This window comes from Gymnodraco acuticeps, unplaced genomic scaffold (genome assembly GCF_902827175.1).
Source record: "Gymnodraco acuticeps unplaced genomic scaffold, fGymAcu1.1, whole genome shotgun sequence".
Taxonomy (NCBI): Eukaryota; Metazoa; Chordata; class Actinopteri; order Perciformes; family Bathydraconidae; genus Gymnodraco; species Gymnodraco acuticeps.
In genome coordinates this window covers 4,254,289-4,271,537 of record NW_022990313.1, presented here as the reverse complement: position 1 = coordinate 4,271,537, position 17,249 = coordinate 4,254,289, and the positions used below count along the sequence as shown (strand labels likewise).

Below are 17,249 nucleotides of genomic sequence, written 5' to 3'. Positions count from 1 at the left end.
TAACAGTGATATCTGCAGAACTCATCAACTAAAAAACATCAGTTTATCCTTGTTAATTATACGACATGTATTGGTTTAAATTGTGAACAATGCTTTTGGGTTTTTCCCTTTTCTCTTTCGATTCTGAGAGACACCTTTCTTTTTTCAGAGGTTTTGATCTGTGCCGCGATGCATTTCGGGATATGGTGTTTATATGATATGAAATCGGAAAAACATTTTTTTTAAATAAAATAATACTTTATTCCGAGTGTTCTTTCTTTTCTCTTTGGAAGTCATCACATAACGGCATTGTAATACACGGTTCGGCTGCATTAAATATTATATATCTGCCGTAGTTCTTTATTTATAGAGCCCTGATCAGAAGACCTTTTGAAAAACTGTAAGAAATGCCGCCAAAACTGAATACGTGACGTGGATCATAAATATATCAGCTATTAAACAACATCTTCCATTTCTTTTCACACAATACGTCTCCTTGCAGTATCAACACTAATTCGGCTGACTTTTATATTTGATCCAATTGGTAGATAGGTTATATTTACACTATAATCATTCAATCAATCAATGTTTATTTATATAGCCCAATATCACAAATGTTACATTTGTCTCAGTGGACTTCACAGTTTGTACAGAATATCAGTATGACAATACGACACCCTCTGTCCTTAGACCCTCACATCGTACAAGGAAAAACTTCCGGAGAAAACCCACAGTTTAAGGGGAACATGGGAGAAACCTCAGGGAGAGCAACAGAGGACGGATCCCTCTCCCAGGACGGACAGACGTGCAATAGATGCCGTGTGTAAATCGAAAAGATAATACATTTACAACATAGGTAGACCAAATGTTTGGAAATGCATGTGTGTATAATAAGAAGATGAATCCACGAGGATGTCAACAATCCTGTGGGAGCCATCAGGGAAGTAGTATGACGAGAGTCAGGCAGGACCGCAGAGACAGGTTCAGCCACGACTTGAAGTCCAGGACTCAGGATAGAGGATCCAGGACGCAGGACCGCAGCAACAGGATTAGCCTCGACTCAGGATCCCGGCGTATATATGGACACAAAGAAAGAGATTTTGGGGAAGCTGGGTTAATCGGAACATGAGAGTACACAGTGTTGGAGTAGATATCTCTGCTCCGCGCCGATCCTATATGAGTTTGCTTTAAAAGAAGGAAAACTCAAAACAACCAGGACGAGGGTTAAACAATAATCTGTTTTAATAATAAACGGTAGTAGTTATACACATGCTGTTTCAATCAAAAAAGTGACAGGTGGTGTGACAGGTCACACCTCTCCCTACTTATGTTAATGAGCTAAGTCCCGCCTCCCTTTGTTCGTGGTGGATGTCCCACCTACGTGTGAATTCACAAGTAGGTGTGACATCCTTTGATGTTAGGGGTGAGGTACATCACACGTAGGTGTGAAATGCCCTCCTGTGTAGTGCCTTTGTTAGAGATCCTTTTGTGTCATGTGAAAAGCCCGGGGCTAGCGCTTTTGTTGTCTAATTCTTTGATGTGTTGATTAAGTCTCTTTGTGTTGTCTGCCCCCTGTCCCCTCAGAGTTGTATAATCTAATTATGAAGTCTAATCTATGAGGTGTTATAGCAGGTATGTGTGACTTCACACTGGTGTGTTATAAGCCTCTGATGTTAATTTAGGTGTTGATTAAGTCTCTTTATGCTGTCTGGCCCCCTGCCCCCTCAGAGTTGTATAATTATGAAGTCTAATCTATGAGGTGTTATAGCAGGTATGTGTGACTTCACACCGGTGTGTTGCAAGCCTCTGATGTTAATTTAGGTGTCTCTTGAAGTTAGGTGAGACTGTCTACCAGCCCCCTCCTAGCCTCTCCCCCCTTCCGGGCTATGACGCAGGCAGATAGTGGGGGGGTGGAATTAGAAATATGCGCAAACTAATTAAAAAGACAGCAATTCCATTTACCCACCTTTTCAAAAAAGAAAAATGGCCAAGAGACGCCTCGAATGGGGGTTAACCAGTCAGCTTACCGCATCCGTCCGGAGCGTCAGTCAAACGAATGCATCAGCAGCAATGCGGGGGTCTCTGTGCACAAACTTATCTCGCGCCCTCTTTTGGTCATGCGCGTTCATGTGTGTTGGAGGAGGGGCTCTGTGAGGAAGTGACAGATTTTCCCTGGTTTGACTGCAAATTCTCCAAATTATCTAACCCCTACCTTAAAGAACAATTCATACACACACACACACACAACACACACACACACACACACACACACACACACACACACACACACACACACACACACACACACACACACACACACACACACACACACACACACACACACACACACACACACACACACACACACACATACACAAACACACACACACACACAACCAGATGTGGGGGGTTGAGATAGCCTGGGTGTAAATGCATATGTTTATTAAGACACTCTGTGGAGAAGAGGAGAAGAGAGAAATGAAGTTAGTTTTAAAAAAAAGAAATAAACTCAAATTAAATAAAAACAGCCATTAATTTTCACTCACCAAGACATCTAAAACGTTATTATCCTCTCTAGATTTGATTCAGGGTTTGTTTTAAATGGTGTGTGCTGGCTAAGGATGTTTTCTTTTCAAGTTTTTGTGAAACTGTTAAAGAAGTATCTGTTTAGCAAAGAGGTTATTTTCAAAAGATCTTATTTAGTTTTTTAATAGTGATACCTAAGGATATTCTCTTTTAGTATATGGATTTGTGAACTAATGTGTAATTACCTTTATTAACTATAAGAAAAGTCTCTCTGAAGACGGAAATAATAAAACAAATTAAAAACATGATATTGTCTTTTTAATCATTATTTTACACCACTGTAAGGAAACCCAATATGAGGTGGTAATATCAGAACTCTGCTGTATCCATAAAAGAGAAGTTTTCTAAATGTGTTTCCTATTCACTCCATGACGGCTCCAGGGTGGCTGATCAGAACAAAATAAAGGCTGTAAACACTTAAAATACTCCATCAACAGTCTGAGGGTAAATTTAAATAGTCATTTCTGGGGGGGCAGAAAGACGCATAGCTAATTACCTGGATAAAAGGACTCATCGATTGGTCAGTTTCTTTTTGAGGGTGACAAGGCTCTGTTATTTGATGGTCTATATAAGACGACAAAATATTTACAGTTAGAGAAAAACAAGGGATGAATTACCCTGCCATTCCAGCTCAGCGCTTTATTGACCTGGACGCCATCACAAGCCAATGTGGTAAGTACTTATTTTATAATATCATGTATTTATTAAATGTTGTTTTTATATATATATATATATATATATATATTATTAGATACTTAAAAACATTATGTCCTTCTGTTTGCAGTAGAGATCCTGTGTGCTGGAAATCCTAATGTGTGGCTGGGTCATGGGGTTATTGAAATACTAGGTGAGTTTCTTTTTACTTCTTTTTAAACATGTTTTTAATTAGAAAAGTATAGAGCAATATGGTGTGGATTATAATCAAATCTTTCTGTGTCTCTCAGCTCAGGATACTCTGAGTCAGCTAAGGCCAATAGTGTAGAGGAAACGTCTGTGTAGCTATGCATTGGGAGTCACCGACTCAGGAAGGAGACACGGTAGGAGCAGTAGCTTTGATGTCAAACACATGATGGTTTATTTGGAGTTAACGGCCGGAGGATTCACATCACAAGTCCAAGAGTCAGAGGTTCTGACTTCACGGTAGAGTTGCCACGTCAATCCTGAAGAACTCTATCCCAGACCCATGTATTTAGCTAGTTCAGAGAGCATCATCAACATGCTGCATAACAAGATAGAATGATAACACCTCTATCAGCTGACGCCAACAGGCAGGAACAGGGAGACAGAACACTGAGAGCACAGCAGCCAAGGTTACAGGTGCCTGTGCTCAGTCAGGACAGTTTGAACTGATACACTGGGTCAAAGTTATGGGCCTTGGAAAATATTCCACAACAAATAGTATTGGAATTAATATGCTCTGTACTTGGAGCCTACCTTAATTCACCCCCTGTGGAAAGTGAGTATATTTAAACTGATTGTATTTTTATTTTGAAATCAAATAAGGTTTTTATGTGCAGTATCCCGAATAACGGTTTTTTACTCTTTTGTTTTTAAAGGTGACGAAGTCTATAGCACAGACAGAGGCTCTGTGTATCAAAACTTTTTCCCCGAGGAGTTCATACACAACCCACCCTTTGAGGTAACCGCAGACCCCTGGGGGCCAGCCGTCGCCCTCCCCCGGGACTCAGATAACCAGACAGACAGCCCCCTTTTCAACACTACCCCGCAGCAGCAGCAGCAGCAGCCTATATCTGAAACCTTCCTACAAATTCCACCAGAACTGCAGGCCGATTTTGACACTTGCAGTGCCTATCTGGACGACTTTGAGTTGCACCCCGTTCAAGACACACTCCTAACGAGTCAGACAGACTCACCCCTTAGTCCTCGGGTCGAGGGTGAACCATCAGCACAGAATATTCGAGAGATCCAAGCCGGTATATCACTCGTCACAGATCCCCTCCTGACGAGATATCACCCCGGTAAATGAGTTTTATGTTTATTTTACAAGATGTTTGATAAATGAATAGTGTTAAATGTATAATCATGTGTTTTTCAAAATACTTATCCTTCTTTTTCTCTATCTTTTTTTCTGTATAGATCAGTCAAGCTATTATCAAGGTGACCAACACTGCTGCTACTGCCATCTTTATGGACACACCTACTGAGGGTCTCATGTAAATTGATGCCGATGTAACCGACCGGTATGTTTCTTCAGCTGTGACAAATGTATTTCTGATTTTTGTTTCATAAACGGTCAAACATGGATGATTTAGCAGATAGAGAATTTTCTTTTCTTCAGTCTATAAACGACATAAATGAACTAAGCAGTGATGAGGAATTCGTGTATGGAGATATGTCATTTCCTCAGTGTTCGGACAATATCAATGAGTTAAACGACGAAGAACTTCCAATCTCATCACAAACAAACTCAAGCCATCCCCCAGCCTTAGATAGTGCTTTGGAATGGGTATTGGCATACTACCAAAGCGCTGACACTTACCCAGGTCTCGGGCTTTTAAATCAGCTCGCAGACGGAGTAAGCCATCTGAATGGCGTAAATAGCATAGCTTCAACCATTACAGAAGCACCAGTTTCCAGCGTGCAAAGTGACTCAGAATCACTAGTTTGCTCCATGCAAAGTAACGGACATCAGAGACGTGCACACATAGACTCTAGGTAGTGCTTGAGCACCTGCCCGTTTTGCCCTCTTGACAGCAATGTGCCCTTTTGAAAGTTCGTTTTTTACAGTTTAAATTTTTTTTTTTACAGTGTACTGTATGTGGCTCATGGTAACATCGATCAATTCTGGATTAAAAGCTTCTAATATATACAACAATGCCCCAAATGCGCGTTGTAATTGTGTCAGACATCCCCACACGTGCCCCGCGGCACTCCCGTACGTGCTCTGGCTGCAGCCCCTCCCTTCCCTGCTCTCAACGTGAACGCGCAGCGCGCAGAGCTGACAGTCAGTCACTCAGTCAGACAGGCCACGGCGGGTGTGTGGTGCAGCAGCACGCAGCAACACGATTAAAAGTGCCCTAGTGACGACCAAGTAAGTAACCACCAGGTAACAAATACAACGAGTGTATTGTTTAATCCCCTAAATCAGATGCCAAACTAAACTATACAGGGTTCGTACGGTCATTGAAAACCTGGAAAAGTCATGGAAATTCCAGGCCCTGGAAAAGTTATGGAAAACAATATTTTTCCCAAAGTTTTGGAAAAGTCATGGAAATGTAACTAAAGTTGCGTCAAATATAATTTACATTTGATCTAATCGCCGAAATAATCTGCGGTCGCGAGCTGTTATTTTTTAATATATGAAGCGCGAGCTGTGTGCTCGAGTCTTCTTGCCTGTCGGGCCGGCTGAACTCTGCTGCTCCGGGATGAGGGTCAGCTACATTATCTACGGTGTGTTCGTTAACTGTGCGGAGTCACTGTGGCACAGACTGAGCCGCTGGTGAACAGCTGTTAGAACGGGCCGTTCAGGTGTTCAGAGCAGAGCGGCAGAGCGTGATGTGAACTGAAATCTGCTAACGTTAGCTTTAGCCTTCGTTTTCTAATAGTTTTTTTCATAGGCTATAAACAGAGGTGGTATAAGTATAGAGATTGTAGGCTACTAGAGTAAAAGTAGAAGTATACTCAGATCTTGTACTTTAGTAGAAGTACTCAGATCTTGTACTTAATAAAAGTAGAAGTACTCAGATCTTGTACTTGAGTAAAAGTAGAAGTACCAGAGTGTAGGAATACTCTGTTACAGTAAAAGTCCTGCATTCAAAATGTTCCTCAAGTGAAAGTAGAAAAGTATTATAAAAATACTAAGAGGCATGAAAATACATTTTCAAAATGCTCAACAGTGCTGCCAAAATTATAAACTGACTGCTACACAATTAAAATAAATGCTTTTATATATTTCTATTAGATGTAACTCTTTGGCGTTTGTTATTATTACCTGCTGCTTTAGTTGTTCTGACTGCTAAAATCCTCTGTTATTCCTAATTTTAAAGCCGATATTCCGTGGGGTCGGGGGGCTCGGATCCTTGTCACCTTTTTCATACCTGATGAGTTTGCATCCCTGACTACAGTTGCTTTAGCGTGTAGAAGCTAGTAAGCCTACTATTTGATTTGTTTTAGATAGGCATCTGCATCAGACAGCATATGGTTATTGAAATAAATATATATGCAATTACGACATACAAGATGTGCCTTTTAATAAATATCACACTACTAAGGCAGCCGGCGGTTCCACCAGGGGCGTCAATCCCGGGGGGGGGAAATAAAGTAACCAAAAAGAAACTATCCGCCATTATCCGGCAAATTTTTGCGCGCAATTTCGGAGCGCACAATTTCGGAGCGCACAATTTCGGAGCGCACAATTTCGGCGCGACCGCCACGACGACTCAGAAGGTGCCCTTTTTTTTTCTCTTGAGCACCTGCCCCTATAAATGTCTGTGCACGCCACTGACGGACATGTTGATCAGAATGACACCCCGAATGCTGCAGAATCACCGGGCCCCCTGTCACAGCATGGAGGAGGCACTAACCGAAATGCTACACCAAGTGTTTTATCTCGACCTGTATTCCATAACACAGAACTGCGTCAGTCTCTAATCCTACCCCCTCCTAATAACGACGAAGCAGACTTTACATCCTATTATGGGGTTATGATGAACAATGTACAGGATATGGTAAATTATGCTTTTTCACAGGCAGAGAGGGAAGATATTGTTCAGATTGAACTCCGGGGAGAGCAGCTTCAAGCTAATGTGTCCGCCATTTTGAATGCTAATGATGATAATCTAGCTGATTTTGAGGAGGCCCTATTCAATGCTGTACAGTCAAATTTGGAGGTAATGGCAGACAGTAACCTCGAGTTAGTAGTGCAAATTGTACAATCCCCCCGTGGCGGTATCCGTGGCGGTACTAAACGATTGGCTAGTAAAATGTTGGACAATGAGATAGTTAAAAAGAAGAGGCTTTTTCTGTACGTGGTACAGAATCCGTCCAACCAGCTGTGTTTTGCTATTAATTTAGCACTGTTGTTACACGACAACCTCACTGATAAAGAAGGTTTTGAACGCGGTAAAGAAATTCAGAGGATGGTGGGTTTGACAGATCAGACAGCTGTGACATTCAGCGACATTGTTAAATTCGAAGACAGCTTAAAATGCAAGATTGTGGTATTTTTCAGAGGCGATGAAGATCGTACTCACTGTAAATTCCAGACAGAGGGTCCCAAACGAGACAAAACTGTGTTTTTGTTTCTCTTCAAAAACCACTACTATGGGATTAAAAACTTGAAGGGGTTTTTAGGCTCTGCATTTGTCTGTGAACATTGTTACACAGGTTACAGCTCTCAATGGAGTCATTCCTGTACGGGTCATTGTTATGTCTGTCTTGACCCCTCATGTACTCTGGACGAGTTTAAACCCCTCTTTTGTAAAGACTGTAACAAAACGTGTCGTACGGCTGGCTGTCACTCTCGACATAAAAAACAGACACAAAGATCATCAGACATTGCCAGTATCTGCGATTTACACAAAAAGTGTGTAGATTGTCAACTTTCCTACTACACTCCCAAGAGTAGTGCAGATAAAACACACAAGTGTGCGGTGAAAAAATGTAAGACATGCAAGGAAAAATTACCCTCTGCTTCTACAACCGATGGTGAAAAACATCTGTGTTACATCAGAGTGTTGCCCAAAGAGACAGAACACAATAACAACATTGTGTTTTATGATTTTGAAACCATGGCTGGGGCAGATGGTGTACATGTCCCCTTCCTGGTGTGCACAAAAACCCTGGCGGGTGAAATTTGGGTCTCGGAGGGCACCGACTGTGCACTGCAGTTTCTGACACACTTTAGGCGCCCAAAGTTCAAAAATGCAACCTTCATCGCTCACAATGCTAAGGGTTTTGACAGCTATCTAATTATCAATGCGATGTTAGAACAAGGATTAAAACCCTCTTTGATAATGCAGGGAAGTAAAGTGATTTATTTTACTGACCAGGATTTCGGGCAAAAGTACATAGACTCACTGTCTTATCTCTCTATGCGTTTAGCAGCAATGCCAAAAGCTTTGGGATTTGAAGATAAAATCAAGGGATACTTCCCACACAGTTTCAGCTCTAAGGCTAATCTGAGTTATATCGGACCTTACCCCCCAGCACACTGTTATGGGATTGAACGCATGACAACTGATGAAAAAAGTGACTTTTTCACCTGGTATGAGACGGTAGGCACGGGTACTTTTGACTTTCGAAAGCAGGCACGGCTTTACTGTAAAAACGATGTGGACATTCTTGCCCAGGGAGCCACTTTATTTCGGAAAGGGTTTCTCGCAGAGACAGGAGTTGATCCTTTTAGTCGTGCGACCATAGCTTCTGCGTGTATGAAAGTTTTTACCACCAACTTTCTATCACCCAAAACCTTGGCAATTCCACCACCCGATGACTATCGCTATGAAAACAAGACGTACTCTCACGCAGGTGTTCAGTGGCTAGAGTGGATAGCCCAAACAGAAGGTGTATTTATTCAACATGCGTTGAACGAAGGAGAAAAACGAGTGGGACGTTTTGTCGTGGATGGTTTCGCCGAAGTAGCCGGGGGCAAGATTGTCTGGGAATTTCTTGGTTGCTTCTATCACGGGTGTCCATCTTGCTACAAGGGCCATGAGAAAAACCCCTTGACAGGTGACACATTTGAGCAGCTCCATGCTGCTAGTGAGGAAAAGCTGCATGAGCTACAATCTATTCACGGGGCCAAAGTGATCGTTATGCGTGAGCATACATGGGTTGAGATGAAAAAATCCAACCAAGATTTACAGGCTTTCCTCAGGGATTACAAAGCGCCAGAGCCATTGACCCCCCGCGATGCTCTATACGGAGGGAGGACATGTGCTGTAAAGCTCAGGCACACGACATCGGCAGATGAATTGGTTCATTATTGTGATTTCACTTCACTCTACCCTTTTGTAAACTGTACAGGCCTATATCCCCTTGGACACCCCCAGCTCATATTCTGAGATTTCAAAGACCCTCGCAGTTATTTTGGGTTAATCAGAGCCACAGTGGACCCCCCCAGGGGTCTTTACTTTCCTGTCCTGCCCCACCGAACTGCGGGGGGTAAGCTAGTGTTCACCCTATGCCGTACATGCGCTGAGCTTAACAACCAACAGGGGCCCTGCATGCACAGCAAAGAGGAAAGAGCATTAACAGGAGTTTGGGTGACCACAGAATTCACCAAAGCCCTGGACATGGGCTACAAGATGACTCAGATCACAGAGGTGTGGCATTTTGAGAAGAAAAGTGACAGCATTTTTGTAGACTATATACACACATTTTTGAAGGGTAAACAAGAAGCATCAGGCTACCCTTCAGAGGCCACAGATGATGAGAGTAGACAAAAGTATGTGGCAGACTATCATGCTAAGCAGGGTATCTTGCTGGATGCAGATAAAATCAAATCAAATCCAGCCAAAAGACAAGTGGCAAAACTATGTCTCAACAGTTTCTGGGGTAAATTTGCCCAGAGAAGCAATCTGACTCAGACTAAGATTGTGACCAAAACAGAAGAATTTCTTAACCTCTTGTTTTCAGTATTTCTCATTCCTCAACGACAGAACGGCTCTTGTTCAGTGGTGCTACGGTGAAAAATGCTACTCTCCCCCCAACAAGGTAGAGAACATATTCATTGCAGCATTTACCACTGCGTATGCCAGGCTGAAACTGTACAGTGAATTGGAGAAATTACAGCACAGAGTCTTCTACTATGACACAGACAGTATCATATGTGACGAGACCGGGTGAGACTCCACTGCTCATGGGGGTTTATCTGGGGGATCTGACAGACGAACTGGGGGGCGACACGATTGCAGAGTTTGTTTCAGCAGGCCCTAAAAGTTATGCCTATCAGACCAAAAATCAAAAAAAGGTGGTGATGCGTGTGAAAGGCATTACACAAACGCACAAATGTTGTGAACGAGTGAACTTTGACAGTCTGACAGATCTGGTGGAAGGCTACGTTCAAAACTCTGAGAGGGGGAGGTGTCTTCAGGCCCCACAACACAACATTGCACAGAGTAAAAAGGGGTTCGTTTTGAGAAATGTGTCATTCACCAAAAAGTTCCGAGTTGTGTTTGATAAGAGACGTCTGCTAGACGGAGGAAATACTTTGCCTTTTGGGTATTGAGACAAAATGTTTTCACCCCGTCAAATTGATTTTGAGCCCCGACTACGAGTTCCTTTTTCTTGTTTAGTCGTGGGCCCCAGTGGGTGCGGAAAAACTTTTTTTGTCAAGAATGTATTGCAAAATTGTATTCATGTAATGGATGTAGAGCCTCAAAATATTGTGTGGATTTATACTTCTTTCCAGCCCATGTATGCTGAACTGCAGGAAAAGAATACAAATATAAAGTTCATCAAAGATTTGCCTGAATCATTTCAAGATGAATCTCTATTTCCTCCTGATCAAAGTCATTTGATTATATTGGACGATGTTATATTTCAGGCCTCGGAGCATCCTGAAGTAGTCAGACTTTTCACCCAATACCGTCATCACAGAAATATGAGTGTTATCATGCTTACCCAAAATGTTTTTCATCAGGGGAAAAACAGTCGTACCATTAGTTTGAATACTAATTACATGGTCTTGTTTAAAAACCCCAGAGACAGATTACAGATGAACATACTTGCTCAACAAATACACCCGGGTAATAAATCATTTTTCCTACAAAGTTTTGAAGACGCTACAACGGAACCTCACGGTTATTTAATCGTAGACATGACCCCCAGCTGTCCAGACATCTACAGACTTAGATCGGGAGCACTACCTAATCAGTGGCCAGTTGTTTATGTACCAAAAACGAAAACTTGAAACAGTATGTCGGCCCGTTTAAAAAGAAACATGCCTCTGCTGAAGGCTTTGTGTAACGCAAAGGCATCGAGGCGCAAGGATATTCTCAAGAACTGCTCCACGGATTTTCTTCAATCACTCTGTGAGCTGTCTCTAAATCTTTTAAAGGGTAACATTCCACTATCAGGCGCTCAGTATAAGAAGCTCAAGAAACAAAAGAAAATTTTCAAACTCTTGGCCGATAAAAAGACCAACTTAAAAACTAAATTCACGGCCTTAAGAAAACAATCTGGAGGTTTTCTTTTACCGCTGCTTGGTGCTGTGATCCCCATATTAGGACAACTTTTAGGAGGGCTCACTCGATCATGAGTCAAAAGATGTTTTTGTTATCACCTCACCAGTTTAATCAGCTCAATCAGACTGGTGTAACTACCCCCCATAGTAAGGAAACAATGAGAAGCACTGCCGAAGATGTTCTGGATGAAAAAAAGAGAGCAGTGTTAAACGAAACAGGATTACCCCCTTATGAAAAAATAAGAAAATACAACACCTTGCTACAGAGATATCTCACCTTACTCAAACAAGACGGGAAAGAGGAACGCCATATTACTTTAACTCTACCCGAAGACAGCGGGTTGGTAAAAGGAGAAGAAAAGGATGGCGCGTCCGATGATAAAATAAAGAATGAGGTACTTCATAATATTCCTGCGCGCAGCCGTAAGAATGCCGAGTACATTATGAGTAAATTAATCACTAGTACAGCTGGATGGACACCCGCGGGGGAATTTGTAGAAAAAGGGACAGCTGTAAAAGGATCACACATGTTAGATTTATTTAAACATTTATCCTGTTCGTATAAATCAAATGCCCGGGAACCTAAAGGCTGGCGGGGTTTTTTTAAATAGTCTGAATGAGCTCAACATTCCTTTATCAGCTTTTCAAAACCTGCACGCTCGTGAACAATATCGTATAATCAAAGAGGGCGAGCCAAATGGAGAAAATATACCCCAAAAAAGAAGAAGAAGAAGGATTACTAAATCATCTCCTACAACCCCCCGATGGGGGGTGGCAGGGGGGCCAGACACCACAGAGGGGGGAGAACCTCTGAGTGCCCTGTTTAAGAAGAAAAGGATAAGGCAAGACAGAATATTAAGTCCAAGATGGCTACATTTAACCCCTTAAAGTTGTATTATATATTTTATTCTCCTAATAAAAGACAGTCACCTGAATTAATTTTGTCTTCAGACCTTTTTTATTTCTACATTTTATAACAATCTTTAAACATTTGTAGAGAACAAACACTGTGATTAAAATGAGTGTCTTTATGACGTCTCTCACACCTTTGGTATTTTTTCACAAAAATCGTTACAGCAGTATCATTTTTTACCACATCATCGTGATACAGAGATAACACATTTTCGTAAGACAACCCGGACGCTCTTTTGCATAGATAAAAAACACAGTGTTGACCACAGGCTGTAGACATGACATTCTGAAGTTGCCGGTTATGGTATAAAATAGTTTCGCACTGTGTTTCTAGAAATTGCAGGATGCTTTTCGGATAATGACTAAAATCGGGGGGAAATCCGAAAGAATCAAAAAAAGTTCCTTCCCCTTCCTCTAAAGTCACTGCTAGCCAGTGTTCTCCGGGCATGTGGGAGGGGTGGGTGTTTACAATCATGTATACAGGGCATCTAAATAATTGTTTTACTCGGGGTAGCTGATCTGAGGCCCACACCCCACCGAAAGAGTCCCCCACCATGTGACGCAGGAGACTGGCCAATTGGTGGTTATTCATGTTTGTAGTCTTCTTAGTAATAATCTACCAACACTTGACGTTTTGAATTAATCTCCAGAATCGAATCAAAACAATAATATACGATTAAAGTGGTAGTCTGTGGCAGCGGTACTCTGAACCTCATTTCCAGTCTTAAACTACCGCTTGTGATGGGAGATAAGGCATCGGCGTCTTCAGCAGCAGTTAAATTAAACACAAACAATGAGTATCCTTGTTCGAAATCATCTCTGTCAATACTCAGAGGTAAGTCTTTCATGTGTCTCCCTGTAGCAGTGAACATGTTGTAAAACTCTCTGATTGACGGCCCTCGGTTAAATTGAGGTTGGAATGCTTTGGCTGGTACTTGCCTCCCATCCTGACATAGTGCCAGATATTCCATGTCATTATGAATGAAATTAAACGGTGAAAGCTCTCTCCTTCCGGTGAAGGCTTCGTGATTTACCATACCCAATACTATGTACTTGGGCATATTACCCAAAAAGAGATTTTCTTGGTTGCATATTCTAGAATTAACCGGTATACTATATGTCTTTAGATTCACCCGTGATTGGGGTAGAGGGCGTTACCTCTCAGCAGAGCCGCAGCATGACCTAAACGCACTGCAGGCGTGATTGTGGCTTTTTTGATAAAAAGTGAAGCCCCCAGTATTTTTAGACGGTATGTAGAGTCATTTGCACACATGAGCGTAAAAGCATCGTTAGATCTGGTGAGTTTGATTCTCAAATCTACAGAGTTCAGGAGAAGCCTCTCGCTGAAAAATATATCCGTGTGTAAAGCACCCATCAAGTGAAGCTCCCGAGATTCTGCTGTGAATGAGGCCCTCTTTACCAGTCCCTTATTTGGTCCATTGGCTATGACTATAGAGTCCATAGACCCCGCGGTGTCTTTATAAAATAAGCCGGCTATGAACTGAGTTTTTAAAGTAGAATCAGAGTAATTCAATAGCGTTTCAATCATAGCTCTGTAAGGATGAGTCGAACTGGATTGAGAAATTAGCCTGTCCCCTAGAATAACGTCGCATTGACTAAAAATTGTATTCAGAGGGTAATTAACTAGGGCCACGGGGGCAGCTGCCAGATTAGTCCCATCTGCGTTGGTTATTTTGATCCTGAGATGTATCAAGGTGTCATTCATATCCAGGTATTTATCTCCGTCCCCGGGGATAAAAAATTCTATGGGTCCGTCCTCCGTAATGGCAGACAGCGGAAGGACCTCTGTGTAGTGTTTTTCATCAATAGACAGTTGCGTCATTGGGGCTGAAAATAAATCCAGCTCTGCCATGCTGCATTCAGCAGATTTGTGATGTAAAATAGCCATATTTAACACGCTAAAATATATCTCTCCCCAGTACGTTCCTTCTCCGAGGGTGTTTTTTCCCTAATGATTTTCTTTTGACTGAGTGCTTTCCTTTTTTAACACCTACCGGAACCCGTTTGCCTGGAGGTCTCTTCCTGGCCCTTCTTGCCAGAACCATCAGACCACCTGCTCCTTCTTGAGATCCGGGGTCTGACTGGCGGCCAAATTTAGGACAGCCTTACTGATCACATCTGATGCAATATTTTTGGCAGCCGATTTCAGATGAGGTTTAGCTATGGCGAACCCTTTTCTCACCAGGGGTGCGACAAAACGAAATAATCTGGAAAATATAGAGCCAATGCCTCGCCCGTACATTACTGGGGCACCATAAAAACCCGGCAGGGATCCTCCCACTTGATTTTCATAGTAACTCACAAAACGTTGGGGGTCTTGATGAATCATCGTTTTCTAAAAGATTGCCCTGATTTTGAGGGTCTGAAATGAAGTTTCACCACACTCTTCCCGTAGGTGAAGTTTACTGGTTTGTTCTGATCGTTTTCTATCTCTATCTGTATATTCTCGATGTGCGTTTTTGTTACCGGTAAGTAATATGCAGGGTTAAAATACTGAGTTACGGTATCGCCGAATGTTCCTCTTATATCTATAGTTCTCAAGAGAGGAGCAAAAGCGTCACCTACCCGCTGGTGACTGACCACATTACTATAGCAGTATAGGTGTGTTGAGCCAGCATTTATATCCGCTGGATAGGCTGCTGATTTATCATCAAATTTGAGCCACTGGTCTGGTTGTATTCCAAGCATATAAGCAACGGTTTTTGGAAAGCGGAAACGATATTGGGCCCCTCCTAGAAATTCAATTTTCCTGTGAATTGGACTATAGTACAAAGTGACATCAGAGTCAATTTTTTTGAAGCAGGACTCAAGTTCCTCCATGAGCTGAGTTATGCTACTATAGTAACCAGCTCTAAACATATGAAGCCTTAACTTGCTAGTCGGGGCTATGTCGGGGAGTTTTGTTTTCTTTATCCACTCAAAAAAGGCTGCTTCCGTAGGTAAGTTATACCAGGTGTGGGGGTATGATATTTCTGTCAGGGCGACCTGCCACGAACCATCCAAGTGTAAAGGTTGTGCTAGGTTCACCTGATAACTAGAGCTTGTATTGTTTTGAAATACATCAAGGCTGGCATTGGACGGCAGCGTAATGTAGAACCCTTCATTTATCTTCATGGCTGTAATGAAGGACTGAGCGGCGATTCTGTTTGCTTTTATACATCTTGGATTTCGCCTGCATCAACCCAGCTGTTGAATTTTTCGGGCCAATTATGCCAAGATACAAACATTTGTTTTTTCCCTCTCACCACACGCCTTTTTAGAATTTTCTCGACTTGAAAAGCCTTGTCCTTGGATATCTGTACTTTTTGTAACTCTTTCTCATAAAAAGTCCCCTTGATCTCTTCTCCATCATAATCTTTGAGTTTGTAAACAGGTGGCTGTCGAGGTAAGCCTTCAGACACCGTAAATAATTCGTCCGTATAACTCTGCTCATATTTTTTATCGAATACTCCTCTCAATTTGGATATCCTTACAAGCTCCCCCTCCTTAAAGTTCATTTTGACAGCAGCTTTTTTACGAAGGCTGGAGGGGTTATATAGATTCCGAAACACTTGAGCCGCATTCTCCTTGGTTACCTGCAGTGGCGTCATTTTAATACTTCGGTGATAACTATTATTGTAACTTTCAAGTAGTTCAGGTAAGACGTCTATATATCTATGAGTGTTTTTAGCTGTAAAATACCTCCACATTTTAGTTTTCAGCGTACGATTAAATCTCTCTATCACACATGCCTTCATATCACTGGCGGTTGCATAATGTTGTATACCTCGTTTCTTCATTAAGTTTTGAAAAACTTTGTTAAAGAATTATTTCCCCGCGTCTGTTTGTATCTTTTTAGGAATCTCACTGTGTGTTAAAATTGTGTCAAAGGCTTTGGTAACCTCAATACCCGTCTTCTTCTTTAATGCCTGAGCATAGGCTTTTTTCGAAAATACATCTACGACTGTTAACAAATAATTAAAACCATTATTATATTCGGACAGCGACTGCATATCGCAGAGATCCGCTTGAAATTGCTGCAGTGGTCTGAGTACGAAAACTCTGTTTCTTTAAAATGCACCCGAGCCGGCTTATGTAAAGTATATGCATCCTGCTCAGATAAATATTCTCTGACTTTCTCTACATTTACTTGTTTACCCATTTCATTCTGTACAGCTCTATGGAGTTTATCCACACCTCCTAAACTCCCTGGATTAGAAGGAGTGTAATACAGCCTTTGCATGACACGTTTCTCAGACATGTTCCCTGTTACAGCCCGATGAGGTAATGAGTACAACAGTTTTTCTTACAAAGCATTTTATTGATATGTCACATGTATAAAAAACATGTTAAAAGAAGTAAAATATAAAACATACTTTAACGAAAAAGTATCAAATTTGTTTTTCCTATTGCTGCCAAAAGACCCAAGCTGCTCTTATAGTCTTCAGACAGGTCTCGTCGTTTTCTACCAGCTGGCCGTAAATCTTCTCCATTTTAGCCTCAAAGAGTCTGGTGTTTCTGAGATTGTGCAGAATCGCCTCGGTAGCTCCAAAGACTCTCCTCTCCGACACATGAAGCTGGCTCTGGTGTAAAGCGTCCCGAATGGCTGGAATGAAACGAACGG

At 41.9% G+C, this 17,249-nt stretch overlaps 1 protein-coding gene across 2 annotated transcripts; it reads left to right on the top strand.

Moving 5' to 3' along the window:
• The first annotated feature begins 3,114 nt into the window (after window positions 1–3,114).
• On the top strand, window positions 3,115–4,828 carry LOC117550433. 2 transcript variants are annotated; one of them, XM_034222873.1, is made up of 4 exons: window positions 3,115–3,237; window positions 3,350–3,412; window positions 4,122–4,544; window positions 4,663–4,828. In XM_034222873.1, exons 1-4 carry the CDS (start codon window positions 3,174–3,176, stop codon window positions 4,728–4,730), a joined length of 618 nt encoding a protein of 205 aa, XP_034078764.1. In that variant the 5' UTR covers window positions 3,115–3,173; the 3' UTR covers window positions 4,731–4,828. The 2 variants fall into 2 exon arrangements, 1 of the variants encoding a protein (XP_034078764.1); XR_004569644.1 differs by lacking the exons at window positions 3,115–3,237; window positions 3,350–3,412 and adding an exon at window positions 3,749–4,021.
• Window positions 4,829–17,249: the final 12,421 nt, after the last annotated feature.